Source organism: Paralichthys olivaceus, chromosome 4, assembly GCF_024713975.1.
Source record: "Paralichthys olivaceus isolate ysfri-2021 chromosome 4, ASM2471397v2, whole genome shotgun sequence".
Classification (NCBI taxonomy): Eukaryota; Metazoa; Chordata; class Actinopteri; order Pleuronectiformes; family Paralichthyidae; genus Paralichthys; species Paralichthys olivaceus.
Genome location: NC_091096.1, coordinates 2898099 through 2922265, shown reverse-complemented (window position 1 = coordinate 2922265; position 24167 = coordinate 2898099). Strand labels below are relative to the sequence as shown.

Here is a 24167-nt window from a genome sequence, read left to right as displayed (position 1 = left end):
TGTAGTAGATTGTAGTAGATTGTAGTAGATTGCAGTAGAAGGATGCATATTTCAGTATAAGTCTGTGTACTTGTACTGCAGTTGTGTTTGTGACGTCTGAGGCTGCAGCAGCTGCAGGAGTCAGAGTCTGGACATGTGACCGTCCACAGGAAGAGGAGCCAAGGAATGAGTCAGAGTCCTCCTCCAGGAAATACCCTGATCCACACAGCTGCACCTCCTCCTCCTGCTCCTCCTGCTCCTCGGTACCATGCCGTGCTGCCGTGTCCTCAGTCTGTGTCAGTATGAAACCAACAAGCTGGTCCGGATCCAGAGCGTCCGGCTCGGGTCTCTGAAGTGGAGCCTGAACGGAGCCATCCTGCTGGTGATCTGGTGAGTGGATGAATAATCACCGACTGTCTGTGCTGCTGCGCTTCGTCTTCATCTTCCTCTGCCTCATTCGCTAAAGTTTTATCTTATCTTCTTCATCATCTTCATCCCCTCCTCCTCCTCCTCCTGATCTCATGTCCTGTTCCCGCTCAGACTGTTTCTCCACATGTGAACTGAATCCACTGGAATCTGTGTTCTGGAGTTTAATGATGTGTTTGTGGACGCATCTTAGAAGAGACTTTATTTTACTTAACGTTCAACGTGTGTTTGTGTGTGTTTCTTTTAAACACATAGTTTAAAAGTTGGATTTAAAAAAATTAAAATAGAATAAAAGACGGAAAAGATAAAACAAAAACTTTGCAGAGATGAGACAGAAACTGTGCAGACGAGACAGAAACTGTGCAAAGACGAGACAGAAACTGTGCAAAGATGAGACAGAAACTGTGCAGAGACGAGACAGAAACTGTGCATGTCTGTTTTGGTCGTGTCTTCATTCAGCATTTGATTGTGTTTGTCATCCTCAGCGTCATGATGCTGTGGAACAGGAAGTACCAGGAGTTTGACCCGGTCGTGAGCTCGGTCACCACCAAGGTGAAGGGTGTGGCTCAGCTGCTCCTGCCCGGGGTCGGGGACGTGGTCTGGGACGTGGTGGACTACAGCGGCGCCTCTCAGGTCGGAGCTGGGTCCTCAGAGCCGTGAAGGTGGTTTCTCAAGAAAACAACTTAAATATCTCTTCTCCTCCTTTTAGGGCAAAAACTCTTTCTTCGTGGTGACGAATGTTATCGTGACAAAGAATCAGAAGCAGGGGAAATGTCCAGAGGTGCTTTGTTTTTATTATTTATAATCATTATCATTTACTTTTCTTTTCATTTTAAATCATCTGCCTTTAATAACGGCTCAGGTGAGAAGTTGTCAAACGTTTGTTATTTTGCAGCAGTGTTTCTGTTCCAGGTTCCCAGTAACGGCCGGACGTGTAAGACTGACAGAGACTGTGAGAGAGGAGCCTGGGACAAACAGAGCCACGGTACCGTCTCTTCTCCTCCGACCTCCACGTCTTCACCTCCGTCGGTTTGTCGACGATAACGCGTCTTTCTCAGGGAATGACTCGTGGAAGAGGAAGTTTTGGGGCTCTCAGCAAACACACGATGATTCAGTGACGTGGATTTAAAAGCACGTTGTTGATCTTTGAAGAATACGTTTGATATATTTACTACTTACATCTGCTGTGTTGTCGTTGTTAAACTTATTGTATTGAAACCTGTTTTTGTCATGAACATTTAATGATCCAGAGAACCCAAAGTAGTTTGTAGGGTCTTGGTGGCGTTTCAGCAAGTTAAGTATTAAAAAGAGTAAAATATTTGTCAGCAGTGACAAAGTGAAGAAACTGGTTATTTCACATGAAGCAGAGGAATTCGTCCCTGATGTGCTGCAGCTTTAGCGTCAGCTCTCTCTCTCTCTCCTGATGATGAACCTGAGACGTCACCGGGAGCTTCATGTGTTTCATCGTCTGCAGGGATTCTGACGGGATCGTGTGTGAAGTTTGACGTGTTGAAAAAAACCTGCGAGGTGTCGGCCTGGTGCCCGATAGAAACGAAGAACACTCCTCCGAGGCAGGTTACAGTAAAGGTGTTTTATTGTCCTGCGGACGTCTCAAACTGTGATCTAGTGAATTAGACTGTATTGAATTTAATTGGCGTGGTTTCATAAGTGGGCTGACCGTTCTAATTCTAATTATTCTAATTGCTGTGTTATTTTTTTATCTGTGCTGCAGACCTGCTCTTCTGGCAGCAGCTGAGAACTTTACCGTCCTCGTCAAGAACAACATCAGATTCCCTGCGTTCAACTTCATCCGGTGAGACCATTGATGATTGTGTTCCAGGCACTTTTCTATCTCTTCCTCTTTCACATCTTCTTATCTTTTACTGCCGTCTTCTTTTAGAGATTTAAGAACAGTCTGTCTGTTTTTGAAGTTTTTTTTAACATTGATTTAGTAGAATAATTAAAAGATAAATGAGAGCAGGGAAAGTCAGTTCTGTGTATTTTCGTTCTGTGGTATTTAACTGTTGTGTCAGTTAAAAACAGTTAAATTCTATAACAATAGCTGATGGTGAGAGAACCTCTGGACTGTGTCTTCAGGAGGAACATCCTCCCGCAGATGAACGACGCCTACCTGAGGAGCTGCCAGAGAGACAACGACTCGCTGTGTCCCATCTTCAGGTTGGGCGACATGGTTCGAGAGGCGGGGGAAAGGTTCTCTGACATGGCCATAGAGGTGAGGGCCACTCATTCATGTTTTATAGCTCTATCAAATTCAGCCAAGCTGAAATTATGGTTTTCTCTATCGCTGAGGGAAATGAAACGACTTCAGGAAACTCTGGGGGTTTGTTTCCTCCCGATGACTCTTGTTTTGAGTCGTCTTCCTCAGCAACAGATCGAGAAAAGTGGAAATGAATCACACTCGAAAAACCAAAAGAAGGAAGTTTCTCCACAACAAACTTTCTTCAGTTTGTGTGGAGGAAAGTGGAGACGCAGCATCGTCAGTTCAACACCAAGAGAAAAGATTGAATCTAACAAAACCACCGACAAACACTCAAGTGCAAACATTTAATGTGGAACTGAGTGTTTTTACCACCTTCACGTTGATCCATGTCCTCTGTTGACCACAGGGTGGCGTCATCGGCATGCTGATCAAGTGGGACTGTAACCTGGACTGGCTGACGAGGCGCTGCCTGCCGAAATACTCCTTCAGACGCCTGGATGAGAAAGAGAGCAACAAGACGCTGTACCCCGGCCTCAACTTCAGGTCAGCAGGGGCCACGGAGGTCAAAGGTCAAATGTTCAGAACGTTTTTTATTTCTCACACTTTTTTTTTTATCAATTCGAAGAATTGTTGAACCAAAGACGCCAAAAATAATCACTTATCTGGTCACATTCACCTTTAGTTGTTTATTTTAATCATTTAAGCTCATTAAATTCCCTCTTTGTTGAAAAGTGTTATTCAAATAACTTCTTTTCCAAATAAAAACAGTCTGTGATCCATCATATATAAACTTTACTCATCAAACATATCAGCTCATTATTCATGCGTCATGTTGTTATTGTTTCTCGTATCTGTCGTTCGGATCAGATTCGCAAAGTACAACACGGTGAACGGAGCGGAGGAGAGGACGCTCTACAAAGCTTTCGGCATCAGGTTTGATGTCATGGTGTTCGGACAGGTGGGATCAGATAAAATGACAGAAAAATGTTGATGGATATTGAATTTTGACCAATAGATACTATTTTTTTTAAATATAAAAATTTACAAAAAAACGATTTTAGCAAAATATCAGAATAAGTGTAATGACATCGTGTCGTGTCTTTGGTCTACTTTGTGTATTTTGTGTTGCTGTGGTTTTAAATGACCTTTGATTTCTCGAACTGTCGCTTGTTTTCTAAACAAACGAGCGACAGTTCGATGTGAACTTTTCCAGGCGGGAAGATTCAGCTTCATTCAGCTCATCATCTACATCGGATCAACGCTGTCGTACTACGCTCTGGTGAGTGACCTCCCCGCGTTGGCTGCTCACACAAGTGTCCATTCATGCTGTCGTCCTCCGTTTGTACTCAGCAGCAGCAGCAGTCAGTGTTTTATCCGGAGAATTTCACTACAGACCAGATAAACTCAGTCGGAGAGAGTAAAGCTGTGATACATGAATATATACTTAGATGAACAATCATAATTCAAGAGGAAACCACTTTGATGGCGTTTCCTGCGTCTTCTTCTCCAGACCACCTTGTTTCTGGACTGGCTGATTGGAACCAGCTGTTACTCTGCAGAAGTTGGACAAATCTACTCCAAGAGGAAAGTGGAGTCGGTCCGAGACCAACGGAAGGTGATGAAGGGTTGAGCGATGATGTGAGTGTCGTTCCTGTCCTGTAGTTGTGTGCGGGGTGACGAGACAGTTTGTGCTCAACTCTGTTGCAGTGCGTCCTCTGTGTCTCGTACGTGGACGAGAACAACATTCGACTGGTGAAGAGATCACTGAAGAAAAGTTTACGAGACGTCAAACCGGTGTCTGTTCTCCCACGTCAGGTAAAACTGCTGCAGGAGCTTCAGATTAATCTAAACTTTTCATTTTTAAGTGCATCTTCAAGGCTTGAATGATGTCCTCTTGTCCCAGCAGGAGGACACAGGACACCTGAGAGCTGTCCTCTGTCTGTTACAGCCGGGTGTCCACATGGATCAGGACGCTCGTCCTCCCCCCGACCAGGAAGCCGACCCAAAGCCCAAAGCCCCTCGTCCAGCCTGGTGTCGGTGTAACTGCTGCACTCCCTCCTCTCTCCCGCAGGAGGAGCTGTGCTGCAGGCGGAGCGACGGCGCCTGCATCACCTCCTCCCCTCTGTTCAAGCAGCTGGTGCTCCATCGCCCCCTGTTGGAGGCTGTCCTCATGTACAGGGACCCTCTGTCTCCACCTGCTGATGGAGGCCTCACCTCGGCCCTGCGTCACTGTGCGTACAGACAGTACATCAGCTGGAGGTTTGGGGTCCCGCCTCCCGACGCCCACCCTGCCATCCCCAGCTGCTGCGTGCGGAGAGTCCGGGAGTCGTACCCGAGCCCGGACGGACGGTACAGCGGCTTCACTCCTGCCAGGACGGTGTCGATGCAGGGCTGCGCTGACGGACATGCGTGAGGGGAGTGTGTCCACGTGACACTCCTCCACTGACTGACCTGCTAACAGGCATGTTGGATCTGCTTGGTCAGTGCCGAAGAAATGCATTAACTTCACTAACCTGAGTTGAAGACAAAGTTTTTGTCAGCTTGCGTCCGGAGGCAGAGAGACGAGGAAAAACCTCAGAGTCAATAAAGCTCTGCATAAAAACAAGAATGAAGGATTTTCTTTTTCCCCATTTCACTTATAACGCAGCAGCGTTTTACCTTAAAAGGACAGAAACATCATCTTTATTATCTCAGACCTGCTCAGACGACGTCTCCTGACAGGAATGTTCACTCACATCCGTCACGTCACACGGAAGCATGAAGAGTTTCGCTTCAGTGTGAGACAGAAGAAGGCAAATTACTGTTTTACAATTTTGCTTTTGCACGAATTAAACAACTGACATATTAACTTTAAAGGCACTGATAGGTTGGTTATTACCTGCTAACAGACCCAGGCTAGCTGTTTCCAGTCTTTATTTACATGAACACAAATAATCTGACTGTCGACCTTAGTTTCAAAGTTTCATTTATTAGAATTGTACTTTGCAGGAAAAAGACAACATGCTTGAAAGTGTTTAATAAAGAAAAATACATTTAATCAAAAAATAAACTGATAATATCAATAATAAGCACGGCAACATTATGTCCACCGACAATCAAACCGTCAAAATGCTGTGAAAACTTCAATATATAATGAAATTCGATAAAGACGTATGAATGTCCACACGATGTGAATATTGTTTTTGCCAAGTATGACCTCAGATTTTGGAAACTGCGGCAGGTTGTTGTTGGACGACCTTTGCTGCAGCTCCACATTTTTATTTTGTCCCGAGAGATGAACGTATCACACATTCAAATATATATATATATATATATATATATATCCAGCACAATAACAGCTGGAGTAATATTAGCCTCCAGCGCTCCAGGCCATTCTTCAGGTGGACGATTTGACATTTACGAACGCTTTCAACCTTTCACTTTCCCAAACTCTGGCTCCAGACCTCCACCATTGTTTTCTTTTATAAATGGATCACATGACAAAAATAAGGGCTCTTTGTTTAAACAACTGAGGGTCTGAAATAGCTGCTGACGGCCTGTTTCAGCAGCAAACATCCCCGTTTCCCTCCATTACTCATCTGCTGAGCCCTCACTGCTGCTAATCTGCTCTGTCTTTAACTTTCACTAATTTAAAAACGGCCCGGGACGATAGGTGGTTTGCAGGTTGGGTTTTAAATGAGATGAGTCTGTGTTCTCCAAGTTCTCCGCTGTGTTTTCTAAACTCACGCTGACGGTGTTAAGGACCGTGCATGGACGCATGTGAGGTGTGAGTGGATGGAGGCTGTCGTGGATGGATTATCTGATGGAGGTGGAGATGGATGGATGATGTGATGCACCCTGGCAGATGGGTTAATGGATGCATGGGTGGATTTGCAGATGGATGCAGGACGGACATGGAGATTAAACGGATGGATGGATAGATAAGTCAGTGCACCTACAGCACCACCCCAGTGTACGTCGTCCTCGTTGGACTGAACTTGTCCTTTAGAAGAACACTGCAGCCTCCGGAGTCAAACACTGCTCCCGTGGTGCAGTTGTGTGGTTGTTCTGCACTGACGGAGGTTTGTAGTCACACGAACGTTTTCCTGAGGCTGCAGAAAATCTCATATGTTGAGTTTGAGCGTCGGAGGAGCCACAGATCTCAGCTCGTTCCTCCTCAATGTGCCCACAGAGCTGGTTTTACATCACAACATGGAGGATCAGGTGTCACAGCTTTTCTCAGGTGATTCACCAACAGTACGCTGATGCAGACATTTCAACCGTATAGAGAATAGAATAAAACTTCTATTGTACAAATACAACAAAATGAATCAGGAACATTCTCCTGGTTGTTCCATAAAAGAAGCTCATACATCGTCCACTGACCCTGAGTCAGTTTTATCTGCACTGCTTTAGGTTAGACTTTTTAAAGGTCAAAGGTCATCCAGAGGCAGAGGTGACGTCATGATGTCCGTCTCAATCAACATGGCCGCCGAGTGGAAACAGGAAAAGCTGAAGGTAAAAAACGTTTAGTTAAACTCGTTTCACTGGAAGCTTGATATGTTTTCATGAGCTTAATTAAGTTAGAGAGCTGATAACATAACATTGAGCTAACTGGGGGCTAAATAATGTTAGCTGGAGGCTAAATTAACTTCATTAGAGGCTAATTGATGTTAGCTGGAGGCTAATTGATGTTAGCTGGAGGCTAAATGATGTTAGCTGGAGGCTAAATTGACTTCACCAGAGGCTAAATAATGTTAGCTGGAGGCTAAATGATGTTAGCTGGAGGCTAAATTAACTTCATTAGAGGCTAATTGATGTTAGCTGGAGGCTAAATAATGTTAGCTGGAGGCTAAATTGACTTCACCAGAGGCTAAATAATGTTAGCTGGAGGCTAAATGATGTTAGCTGGAGGCTAAATGATGTTAGCTGGAGGCTAAATTAACTTCACTAGAGGCTAATTGATGTTAGCTGGAGGCTAAATGATGTTAGCTGGAGGTTAAATCAAGTTCATTGGAAGCTAAATGATGTTCACTTGTAGCTTAATAATGTTCATTAGAAGATTAATAATGTTCTTTAGAAGCTTAATAATGTTCATTAGAAGATTGATAATGTTCTTTAAAGCTTAATAATGTTCTTTAGAAGCTTAATAATGTTCATTGGAAGATTAATAGTGTTACGTGGGAACTAATTGTTCACCTTAGTTAAGTTGAGACCTAAATGTATGAACTCTTGAACTTCAGCAGGAGCTTGTATAACTGTCCTGTGAGTTGATGAAGCTACTGGAGGATCAGCCGGAGCCTCAGACCTGCTTCAGTGAAGAGATGACCGGGATTCACCATCTACCTCAGAGCGCTGCAGAGGGTGAGTGTGTGTTTCATCATGTGAATTTAATTTAGACTGTTGCTGTCTCGTATTTCTGACTGGAAACAGGTGAAGTGTGTGTTGATGTGTGTGTCAGGGGATCAGCAGTTAGAGTCTTATGAAAATCAATCAATAACATCATCCACACTTACAGTATCCTGCTTCTCTTGTGGCGGTATGAGACTTTTAATGGCTGCCGACACCGATCTGTTCGGGTCAATTAGGCCAAATTATAGTTCATGTCAGTACAGTGAGCCATTCACAGCCTGAATCAAATCTTGGGTTTGTGTGGGTTTAACAGCTGCCACATTTTAAATATGTGTTTCAGTTAACTAAGAACTAAATGTATCATGAGATAAAAGTTACATTCTTAGTTGTATGTTTCACGCTGCGTTTCTCTCTGCCCACTGTAGCCGTGATGAATAGATGCTGCTTGCTCATCAACACCATTGACAGACGTTGAATTCTTCTTTCTCCCTTCACAAACTGTCTGTTTCCTTCCCTCCTTCTCTTCCAAAGCCACAGGTCAATGACAGGTCAATACTCACATCTCAGTATTTTCCGTCATGTTTGCATCAGGCTGAGCATATTTATAAACCTGAGCCTCAGTGAATAGACTCTATATTAATTGGAGGCTGTGAAAACTGTGACGCTGTTAATCCTGTAGAAAACTGACATGAAAAGGAAATTGGCAGCTTCAAGACTTGTAAATTTGGCCCCTTGCAGAGATTTGGATGCACATATACAGTGAGGGCTCGAACACTCGTTCATGCAGACATAGTGTACGTTCATGCATACAGTATGAACACATGCTGACACACATGATTGCTACACGCTCGCTGAAAAAAGTCACAAAGGAGGGCTAGAGGGGGTGGTAGTCGAGGTGTTTCTGATCTGCAGCACGCCAAGCTGTGAAGCGTCGTCGAATAATATCCCAAAGTAATTTTTTCCTGGGCCCGCTCCCATTAGGACAAGCAGCATCGTCCTTAATCACAACCCTGAGACGGTTTCAAGAGGTGGTAAATGTAATTAAAAACTAAAATTAGCACATGCCTAGCAGCTGCATGTGTTTCAGTGAGTTGTGTGCTGTACGTTCATCTGATTATAACGTGAGACTCTTTCCAGGGAGCCATTAACAGAAACGCCTGTTTATAAAAACTGTGTTTAACCTACAGGGAGCCATCTAATCTACAGCCCTCCGTGTAAACAATGGAATGTAATTATGATTATTAAGTTATTATGACGCTTGGTTGAGCGGCTTACAGCAGCACACTGGGCCTCCTGTGTTGGAGCAGAAACTCCAATTCAAATGCGGATTCCTTCGTGACTCATAGGAAATCGATGTGTGACCGGGCCGCTGTAAGCAATGATTATTATCAGGGGATTTTTTTAAAAATCCAATAAAATGTAAACTAAAATAGTTGTTGTTCATAGCTGCTTGCTATTTTTTGTGGGGAAATCAGCCCAAATATTTTTCTGGGAATCATAAAGTCGAATTTGACCATTTATTCATATGTTGACACAATAGGTCGAGCATTCACGATTACTGCTGCACAGACTCTGGCTCTAAATGATGACATCGGCACAAGATGGCAGGATTTGTATTCGGGATGTTCTGGCTTCATTTCTGGATAGTGGGATTAAGTTGAGATTCTTTATTTACAGTCTACAGCACCGAACTGTAACTGAATGTTTCTCTCTACTTTTCTGAACTTTTGTTTTTACAAAATTGCAACAACCTACTTTTAATTAATTTCTGAAAAGCAAAAGTATGAAGGGATCAATCAATAACTACTCGTTGTTTAAAGCAAGTTGGGATGCCGGTTTCTGTAAAATAAGAAAGTCAGATTTGTCACTTTATCAATTTGACCACCATTAAATCACTGTCATGAGCTCTGATGATTAAACTCCTCTGCTCAGCTCAAAGAAGAAACGATAATAGAAACACTCATAAGCATAAAGCTGTTCCACTTCAGAGCAGGGACTGGACACAGGGAAATAAAAGCATAGCTGCTGATAATTGGCTCCAGCGTGTGCAGCAGTATCTCAGTACCTCTCTGTGGGTAACAAAGCAAAGACTCTATTTTCCTGCCTCAGTGAATTCACGGCAGCTTATGATAATGATGAGGTGCTCGATGGTGCTGAAGGTCACTGACGGTCACGTTCTGAACACGATCAACCACCTCACTTGTGATTGTTTTGTTTTTATTCAGTTGCTTTAACTGTTGAAACCGTTTTTCTTCTCACTGTAGTTCTCTGGCCAGCAGTCAGCTCCTCATCATTTTCACATGGTGCAGGTTTTTTTTTAGCTTTCTGGTAACATCTTGCGTAACTGATTTCTAATGAATGGCCTTTGTGACTCATTTTTTATTAAGCAGCTTGTGACGGTCTGTTTGCCTCTGGTCCACATCAGTCAGGGAGCAAATGACCTTTGACCTTTCAGGTGCTGTCATGTCCGCCGCCTCAGAGATAATAACAATAAAAAATTGTTTCTCAGCTTGAGTGGCGTTCTGCCTCACGTTCAGGGGGTTTCTTTGATTCTATCTGACTGGTGGCAGTTACATTGGTACCCAAAGATGTTAAATGCTGGGGACCCCCTGCTGGGGGCTTGGGGCTGGGGAGGCCTCTTGGATGGGAGAGATATTTTCCTCCAAGTCTGTGTGGTTCTTTTTTCAGAATAGACTCAGTTTCTTACACAATCAAGTCCTAAAACTTGTGATAGCTTGGTGCTAATCTGAGTATTTTGTTATTTGTGAAACTTATACTAATGTTTAAGTTGACATGATTCACCGAATTCCTCATTGTAACACAGGCAACAGGCCGATCCCCCTCTGAAAAGACACAGAGACTAAAATTATGATTTTATGCTCTTAATATCGATTTTACTCCCAAAGTATTACGACTTTATTCATTAATATATATATATATCATAATTTATTGACCTTCTTGACAGAGAAATACATGTAACACCCCATGTTATTAACACACAAGCTCCTGAAAACATTCTTCACTTTGCAGTTTGACCACATCTATATCAGGTCGTCTGTTGAACTCTGACATTTTGTGTCTGAATATTTTATTCTGAGGGAACAGCAGAGCTTCAGGGTAGAGCCGGAACAAGCAGATGCATATACACTGTACATGTATTGTCAGTGATAGTATCAACAGTGCTGGAGGAAACTCCAGTCTACCTGAAGTAACTTAAAGGAACATGAAAGAAAACTGTGGAGTTATGAACTTTTACTCTGCGGCCAAACATAGTGTGAGAGGTATAAAAGCTTGATCAACACCTAGAACGGAAAGACACTGTGTTCATGTTCGTGTTTTCATAAGTTTTTGTGGTAATTTCTCTCTCCTGTCTGTGTGATTTTCAATATTCAGACACTGTGATCTGTGAGTTGAGGTTAGTAAATAGACTTAAAACGTTCCTAATCCCAGAAGAAAGCTCTAATCAGCTTGGCTGCTTTTCCAAATGTGCATCAATGAGCACAACAACAGACCTTGTGTTTATTTCTTTTAAAATGTCTTGAGCCATTGTTGTTTCAGCAGCGATTCATGTGGTTAATTTCCAGTTTAAATGAACAATGTTAGACATACACACCACGATGCCACTGACCTTAAACACGAGGTAACTTAAGACCAATCATCTCACATGTTTCTCTAGTTTCATAATACCTTTTTCTTGCTGTTAAAATGGAAAATCCCCATTTTCACCCATTTGAAAAGCTTGAAACCCAAAAAACGAATTAATTTACCCACTGACCTGCTGACAGGGTTGTGTGTCAGAGGTGAGATGATGAAATTATGACTGTGTGGAACAAACATCAAATTATGATGAGAAAATGTTCTGCTTTGAAATGAATTCATGCTGAACAAGAAGTTGATCTTTTATTCTGTTGTGCCAAAATTCAAACTCATTGCAGCAAATTTTGTCATTTAGACTTTGCTTTCTTCCACACAACACCGATTCAAACAGGACTTTTTTTTATTCCCTAATTTTGGAATTGGCCTCCAAAGATCCATATCGGTCAGGCTCTTTTTTATTTTCTACTACAGTTGCTCTTATGTTCTTCTAGACTAAAAGGAAATTACATTTACAATATTTTAATAATATCTTCCCAAATCCAAAATGTTGCTCTTAAATGTTTGTTGTTGAGTAAACAGTGTGTTATAACATCTATAATGTAAAATTCTATGTTATATAAGTTCTTTAATATAATGATGTGATAAATGTGAAGGTGAATTATAGTACAATTGAAATTCATACCTGACTGGCTGAACGTCAGGATTTAAAGAAACCGAGCGATACAGTACAAGATTTTTTTTAAAAAGGGAATGTATTGAAGTCGATTTTGTGACACCTCCCCCCTCTCTGCCCCCTGATGCAGCGTCATCAGTCAACATGACAGTGTTCTGACATTTATCGGCTGCATCCTCCTTTTAATAGCATGTGTTGTGCGTCCGTGGCCTGTGTTTGTGCGTCTGTTGACAGCGAGGACACAGGATTGGCCGTGCAGACTCGCACTGTACACGCTAATTGCCCGTGGCACCAGGCAGGCCTTCCCCTAATGAACCATGTGCCTGAGGTTAATTCAATTTGTGCGAGGGCCCTCATGGGTCACATCATTTCTGTGGAGGAAAAGAGGAGCTGCCGGAAAATGGGGCATTGATACCTGAGAGTACATTTATGAAACATGTATGAGGACATGTAATATATATGAAGCTGTTGGTTCGTGAACAGTGCAGTGCAGCATTTACCAAAATTGAATGTTTTGCCGCAACTGATCTGCGCGGCCCCTCCTGATTTCACACCATAAAACACGACGTTTTACTGTGAAGGGACAAAATGTGATCTAATTGTAAAGAACGGAGAAACAACTGGTTTTGATTAGAGTCCGACCGACCAATGTTTGGAGGCTGATTCCAAAATTAGGGAGTAAAACATTTCTGATAAATCAGGTGATAATATATATTTTAGTATCAAGCTTCAATTATATTTCTTTTTCATAAGAGTGCATATGATGATCATATATTTATATACGGCTCATCCTCTAACCCACATTTATTACGAACAATATGAAACTTTGATCTCTAGGGGTCTCTCAATCCAAAGAATGATAAAAGACGTAGTTTGATGAAATCATGAAGCAACGTGGGATCATGGGAGTTGTTGTCTTCACCACTATTGCTGATGAAAATCTACCTGACGTGACTCAGGCGCTAATCGAGCCAATAGCAGTGAATGACCATGATCCGATATGAGCGACCGATACAAACAGTGAAAAGACAAAAACAGCTGACTGGCTAAATGGCTAGTGTTTTCAAGTTCTAGCAGAGACGGACGAAGACACCAGGAAACTGGACATAACGCAGTTAGAAGGCGACTAAAATGAAAAGTATATTGGGTTTGAACACTGTTGGGAAAATCGTCTATGATGTCAGTACAAAAGTCAACTTCATTAATTGATAACTGTAATAGGATCAAAACAACTTTCATCATGGCGGACCACGGATCAGATTAGTAAGTTGGCATGCATTCCTTATGTCGTTTTTATTTTATTTATATATTTATTTTTCGTTTACAGACCAGAAACCAGATCCAATCCCTTGTTGCTTATTTGCAAATGAGCTGTGAACTTTGGATTCCTCTTTAGGACACGGTGTCACAATCAGAGTGACCTGCTGTCATGTGAGAAGTTGTGTGTAACCTGACAGTAACTGTGACCATCCTAGATTATATAATGATTACTGGTGTTGGTAAAAACCCCTTGAAGGCTGAGCGTGGAGTAAAAAAAGTCATGAGAACAGGAACTTCCTTTATTACATAAAACACTTGAATTTCAAACATTAACAGAAGATAGAGATGGATGACGCGTCTCCACTTCCTCCCACTTTTTTAGAAATGAATCCAAAATATCATTGATACGAAGAAGAACTACTCAAAATGACAGAAACCATCCATCCATTGACTCACTGTCTTCTGTTTCTCTGAGCTCGGGATATTCCAGACATCCTTCTTTCATGACACTCTGGTCATGCTCTCCTGCTCTTCCTGGAGAAACCAGAGGAGTTCCCAGAACAGACCACATATGAAGACCCTCCAGTGAATTCTGGATCCACCCCGGGGTCTCTTCCCCGGCGCATCCACCTCAATGGCCCACTTTCAACATAAAGGAGCAACAGTTCTACTCTGCGCTCCCTTCTTGATGTCTGAACTCATCTCAGGCTGAACCCAGCCACTCAACAAAGAAAACTCATTTCGGCCATTTGTTTTCGTGACCTTGTTTTTTCGGACATTACCCAGAACTCGTCCCCAAAGGTGATCGGGTCGGAACCTAGATTGACCGGTGAATCAAGATCTTACGTTGCTGCTCAGCTCCCTCAACACAAGTTTGATCTTTATTGTGCAACGACAACATCATTAATGTGAATTTCCACAATGAAAGCCACTAGAGTTTTGTTGCTAAGGACACTCGGTCCCTCTAGTCTTCAGACAGCTCTTTTACAAGCTCTTCTTTCCAGACATTTAGTCACAAGGTGGTTTTCCCCCGCCGGTCTGCCTGCAGCCTGCAGCCTGCCTGCTGTTATTTATGGAAAGCAACGGTGTGTTGACTTGGTAACATGGTGTTAAAAAGTCTTAAGATGTCAGACAACTGGCTGCTTGTTCGGCCGCCTCAACCTTTGACATCATAACTCGGCCAGATGTGACACCTCTGACCCTCCATCTGGAAAATGAAAGCAAAAACAGATGCTAATGGCTTTTCTAACCGTGTCAGTGATCACCATATGGTTACAAAAGCAGTATTTGAATACTATCTTTGTTCGCCACTGACAACCGGCCTGGAAGGGTAAGACGTTCTCGCCACCAACAAAAAAAAAAAGTTCAGATGCTCTGGGCTTTGGTTTAATGTGGTGAATCAGCAGACAACACAATTTGGTAGTGACGCATTCTATTACAGGACTTTAGGTGCTTTACTTGTTTTTGCATTTATCTTAATTGTATTAGGAAAATTGGGACCAAGGTTTGGCATTTACAGGGAGGATATGAAAGTACAGCAGCAGTCACTAATCACAGATTGAATAATGTTCAAACTTTTTAAAATGTTGTTAAGGTTTTTCAAAGGGTATGTAGGTCATCTTCCATGTTGTAACCTGTTAGTGTGTTAGGGCACTTTCACACCTTCCTTAGTTTTCCTCGGAGCACGGTCCAGTTCAACGGACCAACATTTTGTCTGTTTGTTTGAGATGATCCGTGGTTTAGTTCATTTGCACAGTGAAAACACTTTAATGGATATTCCGGACTTGACGATATAATTTGTTGCACCTGATACTAGTGTGTACTGCTCTTGAAGTTTGTGATGCTGGTAGCAATATATCACAGTGGCATTTTCAAAAACGTAGAAGTTGTTGTCGATATTGGAACATTGATTTTGAAGATTTTTGATTCCCTATATGAGCATTATATTATTTTCTTTTTACAGTAAAATGAAAACTGCTTCATTCTGAAAACTAGCAAAAACAAGAGCGTCTTGCTTTGGAAGATGGAGCCCAAAGAACCAAAGCTGTCTGCACGACGAGACTCCATCAGGACTGAGTGGAAAAATATGTATTTCTGCAATCTGACTCTTTAAATCTTTTATCTACCACTGCCTCGCTCAGGAGGGTTTTTTGCAACCTGGGAGTCTCTCTGCAGGTGGCATGTGTGTGTGTGTGTGTCTGCGTGCATGTGCTGCAGACTTCCCTTTTCCTTTCTCGCCTTAACTGGCTCCTTTCTCTGCCCTTTATCTTCCTTTTATCTTTTCATCCATTCCGTCCATTACACGCTGGTAACTGTGGGAATTCTCCTTGAAATCAAAAGAATCCCCTCACATGTGCCTATGAACGTGTGTGTGTGTGTGTGTGTGTTGCAATGTCGCTGCACTTGCACGGGTAGAGTCCATACATGAGGGAAGCCTGTAGGAGAGGGTGTATGTTTGCACGTGAGTGGGCGTGAATGGCCTTCGTAGAGAGGGAAACCTGCTCGCTGCTCACTGGCTAAGAGATGTGGAGGGGGGAGGTGCTTCATGTGATGAGCGGAGCGAGGGTTAATGGAGATGAAGAATAGAGGGATGCAGAGACATGGGGGAGGTACAGTTACAGTAACAGTGAAGATGGAGAGGAAATCACAGCAAAAATAATTAAACTGTGATAAATGAGTCAGTGTTTCTGGTACACAAACGTAATAACACTGATTAATATAGGACGAGATTTTCAATTATATCCACCATTTATTGATTATTTGTTAACTCTTAATGTCCTTCAGATATCAGTTTCCTTTGACTAAGAAAAACTCACCTCTGAAGCCAGAAACTGATTCTTTGACAGAACTTCTAAAACCATTTGATTCTGAAAACAAGACTAAATATTTAAATCTACATTTTTTATGTATGTTATATTCTTCCTCCATCACGTGCCTTTAATTGAAACCTCAGAGCGCAAATAAAGCTTGATGACGCATCTCCACGACTTCCCAGTATTTAGAAGGCAAAATATCTCAGAAAGCAGAAAAGCCAGTGGGTATGGATGGGAAGCTGGTGATCACGTTGTTGTTGAAAGAATAATTAAGAAACAGGGAGAAAACTCTTTAAAAACATCCAAAACGAATAGAAAACATTTTTAAAAGGAACATTTAGCAGAGCTGTAGTAGTAGTATGTTGCCTTTTTTAATTAAAAACTAATTGAGTTTGAAAAAGTTTGCTTGATTAAATTGATTACGTTTAATTTAGTCTGTGAAATGTCTGATGAAAAACATGTCCGACACAATTTCACTGAATCGAAGGTGAAATCTTCTCATCTTGTTTTTCGAACATCAGACACCAGCCCATGCTGTTCAGTGGTAGTACAGTAAGAGTCAGATAGAGGGAGGAAGAGGAGGGCAGTCAGACTTAGTGGGTGTGTGTGTGGGGAAAGAGAGAAAAGGAAAAGACAGAAAAGTGTGTGTGTGTGTGTGTGTCAACGAGCGAGCGAGCGAGTGAGCGAGCAGGGGGAGGAGAGGGAAGAAGCAGTGCTGCATCATCACTATGCCACTACAGCAGAGAGGACAGGCAGTTTACTGCCCGACTACCTGACTCTCTCTCCCTCTCTCTCACACTGAAAGCCTGCCGGCTGCCTCTCTGCCTTTCAAGAGGCTTCGCAGAGCAGAGACCTCGGTGACGTTATCCATCACCTCTGGATGTTTGCCTCGTCTGTTTCTGGGACTTTTGCTGCTGCAGACAGTGTTTATTTGTGTGAAAGTGTAAGTGTGCGTGTGTTCGTTCTTTTCAATGGACTGCTACCTCCAGGTGTGACGCTGTTTGTTTGGACTGCCTTATTTTGTTTGCTGAGACAACCATCACTGTCGGCATGAAGGAGTTTTAACATCAGGGCTGTCAGGAAATTCCAGCTTTGTGTTTCCCTCCCTTTCTCCTTGCTACAACCAGAGCTCAACGAGTGGAGGTGGATGCTTGTTTTTTCTTTTTTGGTGTCTGCGTACCGGAGCAGAGTGCTTACCTCAGGGTTCGTAGTGCAGAGGGTTATGATAAACAGCTGCAAAGTGAGAACGACCGGCACTGCAGCATTACACTTGCATCTCTTGTTCTACATTGGGGATTTTTTTTGCCTCTCACGGTTGCACACATGCACATGTTTCACCCCCAGGAGCAGCAGCAGCAGAGCCTGACTGCGTTTTGCACACATGGATGGACTCCTGCTACTTCAGGGACGGGCTCTCTCCTCGCTGAGGAAGAAAAGGTGCTGATCTAAGAACAGGAGGCACGCTTTGTTTTTGGAGCAGAGGACGGGACAAGCAACTTCAGAATTAAACAAGCCTTGAGAAAACAGAATGACGGTTGAGTTGAGCTGAAACTGTCCCCCCTCCTCCTCCTTCCCTCCTCTAGTTCAAACATGAACTCTTCTTCTTATGCGAACCAAAGCAGCTCTCCCCCGTTCTGCCTGCTGGGCGCTGTGGGTTACTCCCATAGCCTGGATACATGCGTACTGGAGGTGGTTGTCATCCTCTTCCTCACCGTGCTGATCATCGCCGGCAACCTGGTGGTGATCTTCGTCTTCCACTGCGCCCCTCTGCTGCACCACCACACCACCAGCCACTTCATCCAGACCATGGCGTACGCTGACCTGCTGGTGGGCGTAAGCTGCCTGGTGCCCTCGCTGTCCCTCCTCCACTACCTCAGAGGCCTAAACGAGGAGCTCACCTGCAAGGCGTTCGGCTACATGGTTTCGGTGCTGAAGAGTGTTTCCATGGCATCTCTGGCGTGCATTAGCGTTGACCGCTACATCGCAATCACCCGCCCATTGTCCTACGCCACGCTGGTGACACCCTGCAGGCTAAGGGTGTGCATTGTCCTCGTCTGGGTTTACTCTGCTCTGATCTTCCTCCCATCCTTCTTCGGCTGGGGGAAGCCTGGCTATCATGGTGACATATTTCAATGGTGCGCAGACTCCTGGAAGACAAACCCAGGGTTCAGCACCTTCATCTTGGCGCTGCTCTATGCACCAGCAGCGCTCACCGTTTGCTTCACCTACGGGAGCATATTCAGGATCTGCCGGCAGCACACAAAGGAGATCACCCAGCGCCACGCACGCTTCTGCTCGCAGACGGAGGGTGACAAAGGCGAGCGAGGGGAGCGGGTCGAGGGCTGCCCAGACAAACGCTACGCCATGGTGTTGTTCCGCATCACCAGCGTCTTCTACGTGCTGTGGATGCCGTACATCCTCTACTTCCTTTTGGAGAGTGCTGGACTGTATCACCATAATGTGGCATCCTTTCTAACGACGTGGTTGGCGATTAGCAACAGCTTCTGTAACTGTCTCATCTACAGCCTCTCTAACAGTGTCTTCCGGAAAGGTCTTGGTCGCCTCTTTAGCCCTTTGTTCCCCTCCTGCCTTGGCTGCGCTGCCAAAAAGGCTCCAACTCCTGTCTGCCCGCGACCAGACCCCCGATGCAAAGTATGATTCCTGACAACAACGAATTTAGGTTTGGTCACTTTGGAGGCACGGCCCTCTGTGTGTGCTCAGCTGCGGAGCATGACAAAGGTGTTTGTGGTCCCGGCATTAAAATGTGTTGAGGACCTCCTGCATGGAGCATGGAGATGTGCCCGTGTGGACGCCTGTTGGTCGTGTCAGAAGCTGATTGTGCAGAAAACAGAGGCTGTAAAGTTTCATCTGAGTCTCTCTTGAATGCTCGACAGCGTGATGCTGCAGCAGTGACAAACTGATGACAGAGTAAAGAAGATTGCTCATGATGAGGAAAGTGAACTGTACAAATAAGATTTGTGTATTTTAATTAAATTGATTTAATGAACACTCCTGCACTGACTTAAGATGCTCCCAGATGCAAAAAAAAAAAGGAATTCACGGTGCGACTTGTGTTGTGCAATATACTGAAATGCAACAAAAAAAAAAGTTTGAATCTTGATCTTTTCAAGCCTGACTGAAAAAAATCTGTTAATTGTTTTGGTTCTTCCAGGGTAGAAAATGTTTAACACTTGAAACTGACTACTGATCTGTTTCCCCAAGATACTGACGAGTGAATGAGTGACTGAAATCATGTGTTAATCAGCCTTTTTTTGTGTGTGAGATAAAAATGTGTATCTGATGGACTGTAAGCTCATTTCCCAGAGAGAAGATTGAGGTTTATTCTGGAGCTCGTGTGTTTTATTCAAAGGATTCCTCTCTTTTGAAGTTGGGTGTTGGTGGGAAACTCCAAGTATGTTTACACAGTCTCTGGTTCTGCATGGAAATATTGATTTAAGAATTAGCTCTACTTTCTACGATGGCTGCCGACCCGGGAAGTCTTCCTGTCGGCACGCGGTGGTTTAGCCTCGTCAACGAGACAATAAAGTGTAATTATTCGGGAGAGTTTTAATCTCTTTGCATCTCCTCCTCAGGTTTATCAGCTGTTCTCCGTTTGGCCTCGGGGCTGTTGCTCTTTTATCTCAGCAGAAACGCTGTGTGACTTTAATCACAAGTCACATAGCATCGCAAGATAATCACCTCCTGACCTGTTACGCAGTCATCGTCAAGCTGCTGTCTGCCTGGGACCCACATGGGCTCCGATTTAAAGACTCACTCCATTGTAATCTCTGACGTTGCTTCTGTTCCGACCGTTGAGGAGTGGCAGCGAGGAGTCTGCACTGCGCTCTACGTCCCCGACCACAAGGGTGTAAGAGGGTCAGAGCACTTTTCTGAGAGCTTGTGGCTTTTTGGCTTCATGTAAATACACTTCAGAGTTTAAATATTTAAACAGCGGCAAAGTGGGCCCGTTGGGGGATTTCTTGACCTCCAGGATTAGAAATGATTTTGTGGATAGTGCAATGTTTTTTAAAGATGATTTATTTGTCACAGCTAAGAGGTTTGAGACTGAAGCTGTTTATTTTAGTTTTATTTTTAAGGAGCAGCGTGTCTTTTTGCACTGCGGGAAGATTTAAGACCTTGAAATTAAAAATTTAAATGTAGAGTTTGGTTTTGAAGTGAAATATTTCTGACAGCGTCTTGCTCCTTCACTTTTACATGTTTGTGGAAATGGGTAGAGATAGAAACTGAATGGGAGGATTGTTCAGAGAGTCATGATGTTGCAGTTTATGGACAAAAGCACACAGCCAAACATATGACTGATTGATATGGATTTTAAGGGGTCGATACTGATAGTAGAGACTAAAGAAATTTCGATATCAACATCATGGTAGATCGGGACATTTTTATATCCAACGATTTGGCAGTGATTCCTGCTAATTCCAGTGATTCAGACCTAACATAAAATAAAGAAATATAACCAAGGCCTAATATTTAACAATTTAACCATAAACTTGATTATAAAAAACTCATATACTATTAAATACATAGAACTTGAATAGCAATTATTGGAAAAAAGCGACTCTATTTTGATAATCAATCATAAATTTATAAAATGTTTGAACAAAATAAAGCTACTTGGAGACTTAAGCTTGGGATTTAAATGTGATAAAAATGTAAATATAACTTTATATTTGGTCAAATTCTTACTGTTTAAATCAGTTTAAACATCTAAAAGTATTTTGCTGCAAAACAGTAGAAATTCATCGAAAACAGCAGGTTTTGCAGGACTCTTGACAAAGTGCACTTGTGTTTGGTAAGCAAGTTAGCGTGTTTATTTGTTTATTTAACAGGGAAAGTTCATATGATGAGAGTAATTATTACTGTAAATGTACCAGAAGAACCTGCCGTCGCAATTCTTATTCTCATTTCACAGAGAAACTGAGAATTAGACAGCTACAGTATATCAGGTTCAAGCTAACTGATGAGAGAGAAAATACAAAATCTTCAACTGTCATATGGAAACTCATAATATATAAATAAATAAGTCATATTTATACTTTGTAACTTATAAATAAGTAGTTAAATCCAACCCTGATGGAGATAAACTGAAAGCTGCTAAACCTGCGAGCTAAATCTTGTTAAAAGTTGTCGACCTGAGATAAAGTGATTTATTGTGGTTTAGCAACTGTGCTTTGAATTCACATATTTAAAAGTATTAAAGAGTAGGTGAAGTTATTTTAATTTAAATATAGCAACCAATGTTTAATGACAGAAAGCTGTAGAAAAGTAAGACTTTTGGTTCGTTAGCTGTACCTCAGAATCCAAGAGGACTGTTAAAAGACAGGTTGTAGATCTAGTGTTTGAAGTTTGGTGTATTACAAAGATTATCGCCCAGATATTAAAATGGTTCCAAACCCATCAGAGTATGTCAAATTGATTTATCACTCAACTTCTATTCTCTAGAGCATCCATTTGATCATACTGTGCATTAAATAATTGAATAATGTTTACATTGTGTGTTAAATATGTATTAATATAATTTAAAATATATTCCCGGTAGAACTTTGATGTAAAAATATGAAAGAAAAAAGGACAAATCCACATTTATTGTCACAGGTGTGTGTGTGAGCACAACAGGAAGTTGTCTGAAAATCTTCTAAAAGCCGTGATTGAAAGTTCATTCTCGAAAAAATGGAAAAACCACAAGGTCCATCTAGTGACTTGAAGATGTATCACATGATCTTCCTCAGCAGTCGTCTCATTGCGCTGTTCTGAAATTGTAAATGTTCACATGAAATTAATTTGAATTAAATATTAATTTAAAATAGTCTTGTTTTATTTCATTGTGACAGTAAGATTAGCTGTTGCAATGCATGTTTAGATGATGATGATGATGATGAAGATGATGATGGTGTTGCCCCTGCAGAGACAGAAATGTGCAGTTTCACTACAGGGGGTCAGAGGTCAGACTAAGGTCAGGGTTCAGCTGTTGGTCATTTCTAGAGACACACCAGCTGCTGGCAGGAGGATGGAACCCCCTCCATCCCTGCTGCCTCCATTATACTTAGTTCTAACACTTTTCTATGTGACCTTATGTTTCTGTATGTTCGCTGTGAAAGTTTCAACTTGTTCGATTCCTGCTTGTGTGGTTTTGAACAGTTTACCTTCTTCAGTCTGGACTGACGTCTGTCTCATGATGCTGCTGAGAGCAGTTCACTGACTGTACCTCTTGTCTTCGCATCATAACTGCTGTTGTGTAACACACCTGAGTCAGAGCGTTTCTGTTTGTCACGGTTTGTGGGAGAAAACAAGAGTGACCCCTGTCGCTGCTTTGGGGTGAAAAAAAATTACACATATCTGCAGAGAATGAAGTCATACAATCAGAGTGGGGGCACATTTCAAGAGCTCAAGCACCAAAGGTCTCAGTTAATATAGTTGTCTGCATTTTTGTGCTGATTTTCCCTGACAGCAGCGTGAGGTCGCTCTGCTTCAACCCTCAAACCACAACAAATCAGTAAAAGAAGTAAAATCGCAATGAAAGGGCTGAATTAACTGTGGATAAGTCGTTCATCAAGCTACTTAGATCTGTTGCAGATTCATGTGTAATAGTGGCTGTATTTATCTGATTAAAATGAGATGTGAAAAATGTCTTTTGTATTGATTTGGTACCAAATAATCTCAAATATGCACAATCAGACTACAGATCAGTCTGGAAATCTCTGTTTACGATTCTGCTTTCAGACCTGCACTGAACTTCAGACAACTTCCTGAAGTTATCTGGAGGAGCTGTATGTGAGGACACAAATGCATCATAAAGAGTTAAACACAAAACTTGCACATGTTTGCAACATTACATTTCACAATAAAACATCATCACAAACATTGGACAAACGTTAGTCTTCAGGGCTAAATGGGAATTAATGTAATAAACAAAATCTGTGTTTGCTTTGATGAGTTCAATTAATCACAATAACGAACATTTAGATTATTAAATCACGCCGGAGCAGTTCGTTCTACAGCGGACACAGATAACGAAAAGTTGATGGCAGCTAATCTTGTGTCACCAAACTTGAAGTCAACAATTGTGAGCAAATCTGCAGTACTGGGGATTTTTGCTGATAAATATTAAGTGTTGTGAAAGCGAGTGTCCCTGAGCAATGACACAGACTCAAGTAGACTGAGCTTGTTGAACAGTTTGGTAAGAAGATATCTAAGTAACACAGCATTCTGTTTACTTTCCACAGATTCAAAAACAAAAAAGAGGTGAAAGAGTGAGGGAATAAAACCAGGCAGTTAATCTGTGCCGTGTTAATCTGTGGTGTGATTACAGCATCTCTTTATTTTCTCCTGCCGCAGCTGATGATTAAACTGTATCGTTCCTCTGTCTCTAGAGTGTTCCGCAGCAGAGTCCTGCTTTATTTGGCTCACATGACGTTGCCCTTCTGTGCCAAGTGGCCATTCCCACCACGCTCACATGACATGACTGTTTGTGTTTGATGCCATTGATTGGGCTCACATGAAAGTTAATGATCAGGAGAGAGCACATTAAAAGTCCCATGTACAATGCGTGATTGTCTCAGTGAGGTCCAAACCGTGAGGTCCGGACTGCAGAGCGTCCACAGCAGCACATGTGTCTTCAACAGAAGTGAGAGACACTGTGGATGGACACACATGTTGTGTTGCTGTGGACCTCATTGGAATATCTTTATATATATATATATATTTTTTTTTTAATTCTTGGTGGGATCAACCTGATCAGTGACCCTGAGTTATAACCACAGAAACAATATATTAATCACAAATGAGGATAGAATCCCCTCAATTCCTCCATTAAATCAGAGAGTACCCTGAAATACCACCTTAAATC

General features: G+C 42.4%; 2 protein-coding genes across 6 annotated transcripts; both read left to right on the top strand.

Moving 5' to 3' along the window:
* The first annotated feature begins 75 nt into the window (after positions 1 to 75).
* p2rx7 (purinergic receptor P2X, ligand-gated ion channel, 7) lies at positions 76 to 5231 on the top strand. Of its 5 annotated transcripts, none has more exons than XM_020104181.2 (13): positions 76 to 369; positions 891 to 1038; positions 1115 to 1186; positions 1318 to 1390; positions 1880 to 1976; positions 2138 to 2218; positions 2503 to 2638; positions 3033 to 3169; positions 3494 to 3584; positions 3840 to 3905; positions 4137 to 4241; positions 4334 to 4441; positions 4530 to 5231. In XM_020104181.2, the coding sequence occupies exons 1-13, from the start codon at positions 248 to 250 to the stop codon at positions 5037 to 5039; spliced, it is 1746 nt and encodes a 581-aa protein (XP_019959740.2). In that variant the 5' UTR covers positions 76 to 247; the 3' UTR covers positions 5040 to 5231. The 5 variants fall into 5 exon arrangements, with proteins under 5 accessions (XP_019959740.2, XP_019959741.2, XP_069379053.1 ...); XM_020104182.2 differs by having other exon boundaries at positions 85 to 369; positions 4533 to 5231; XM_069522952.1 differs by having other exon boundaries at positions 85 to 369; positions 1304 to 1390; positions 4533 to 5231.
* A 7144-nt stretch (positions 5232 to 12375) lies between these two features.
* On the top strand, positions 12376 to 23109 carry LOC109640294 (probable G-protein coupled receptor 21). The gene has a single exon (XM_069522956.1). It carries the CDS (start codon positions 17891 to 17893, stop codon positions 18956 to 18958), a length of 1068 nt encoding a protein of 355 aa, XP_069379057.1. The 5' UTR covers positions 12376 to 17890; the 3' UTR covers positions 18959 to 23109.
* The last annotated feature ends 1058 nt before the right edge of the window (positions 23110 to 24167 follow it).

What these genes read in the sequence shown, in the direction of transcription:
- p2rx7 (XM_020104181.2), top strand. Translation starts at nt 248, where the DNA reads ATGCCGTGCTGCCGTGTCCTCAGTCTGTGTCAGTATGAAACCAACAAG. An exon ending in TACCCCGGCCTCAACTTCAG is followed by an intron (nt 3,170 to 3,493) that starts GTCAGCAGGGGC and finishes CGTTCGGATCAG; the next exon opens with ATTCGCAAAGTACAACACGG. An exon ending in ATGTCATGGTGTTCGGACAG is followed by an intron (nt 3,585 to 3,839) that starts GTGGGATCAGAT and finishes GAACTTTTCCAG; the next exon opens with GCGGGAAGATTCAGCTTCAT.
- LOC109640294 (XM_069522956.1), top strand. Translation starts at nt 17,891, where the DNA reads ATGAACTCTTCTTCTTATGCGAACCAAAGCAGCTCTCCCCCGTTCTGC.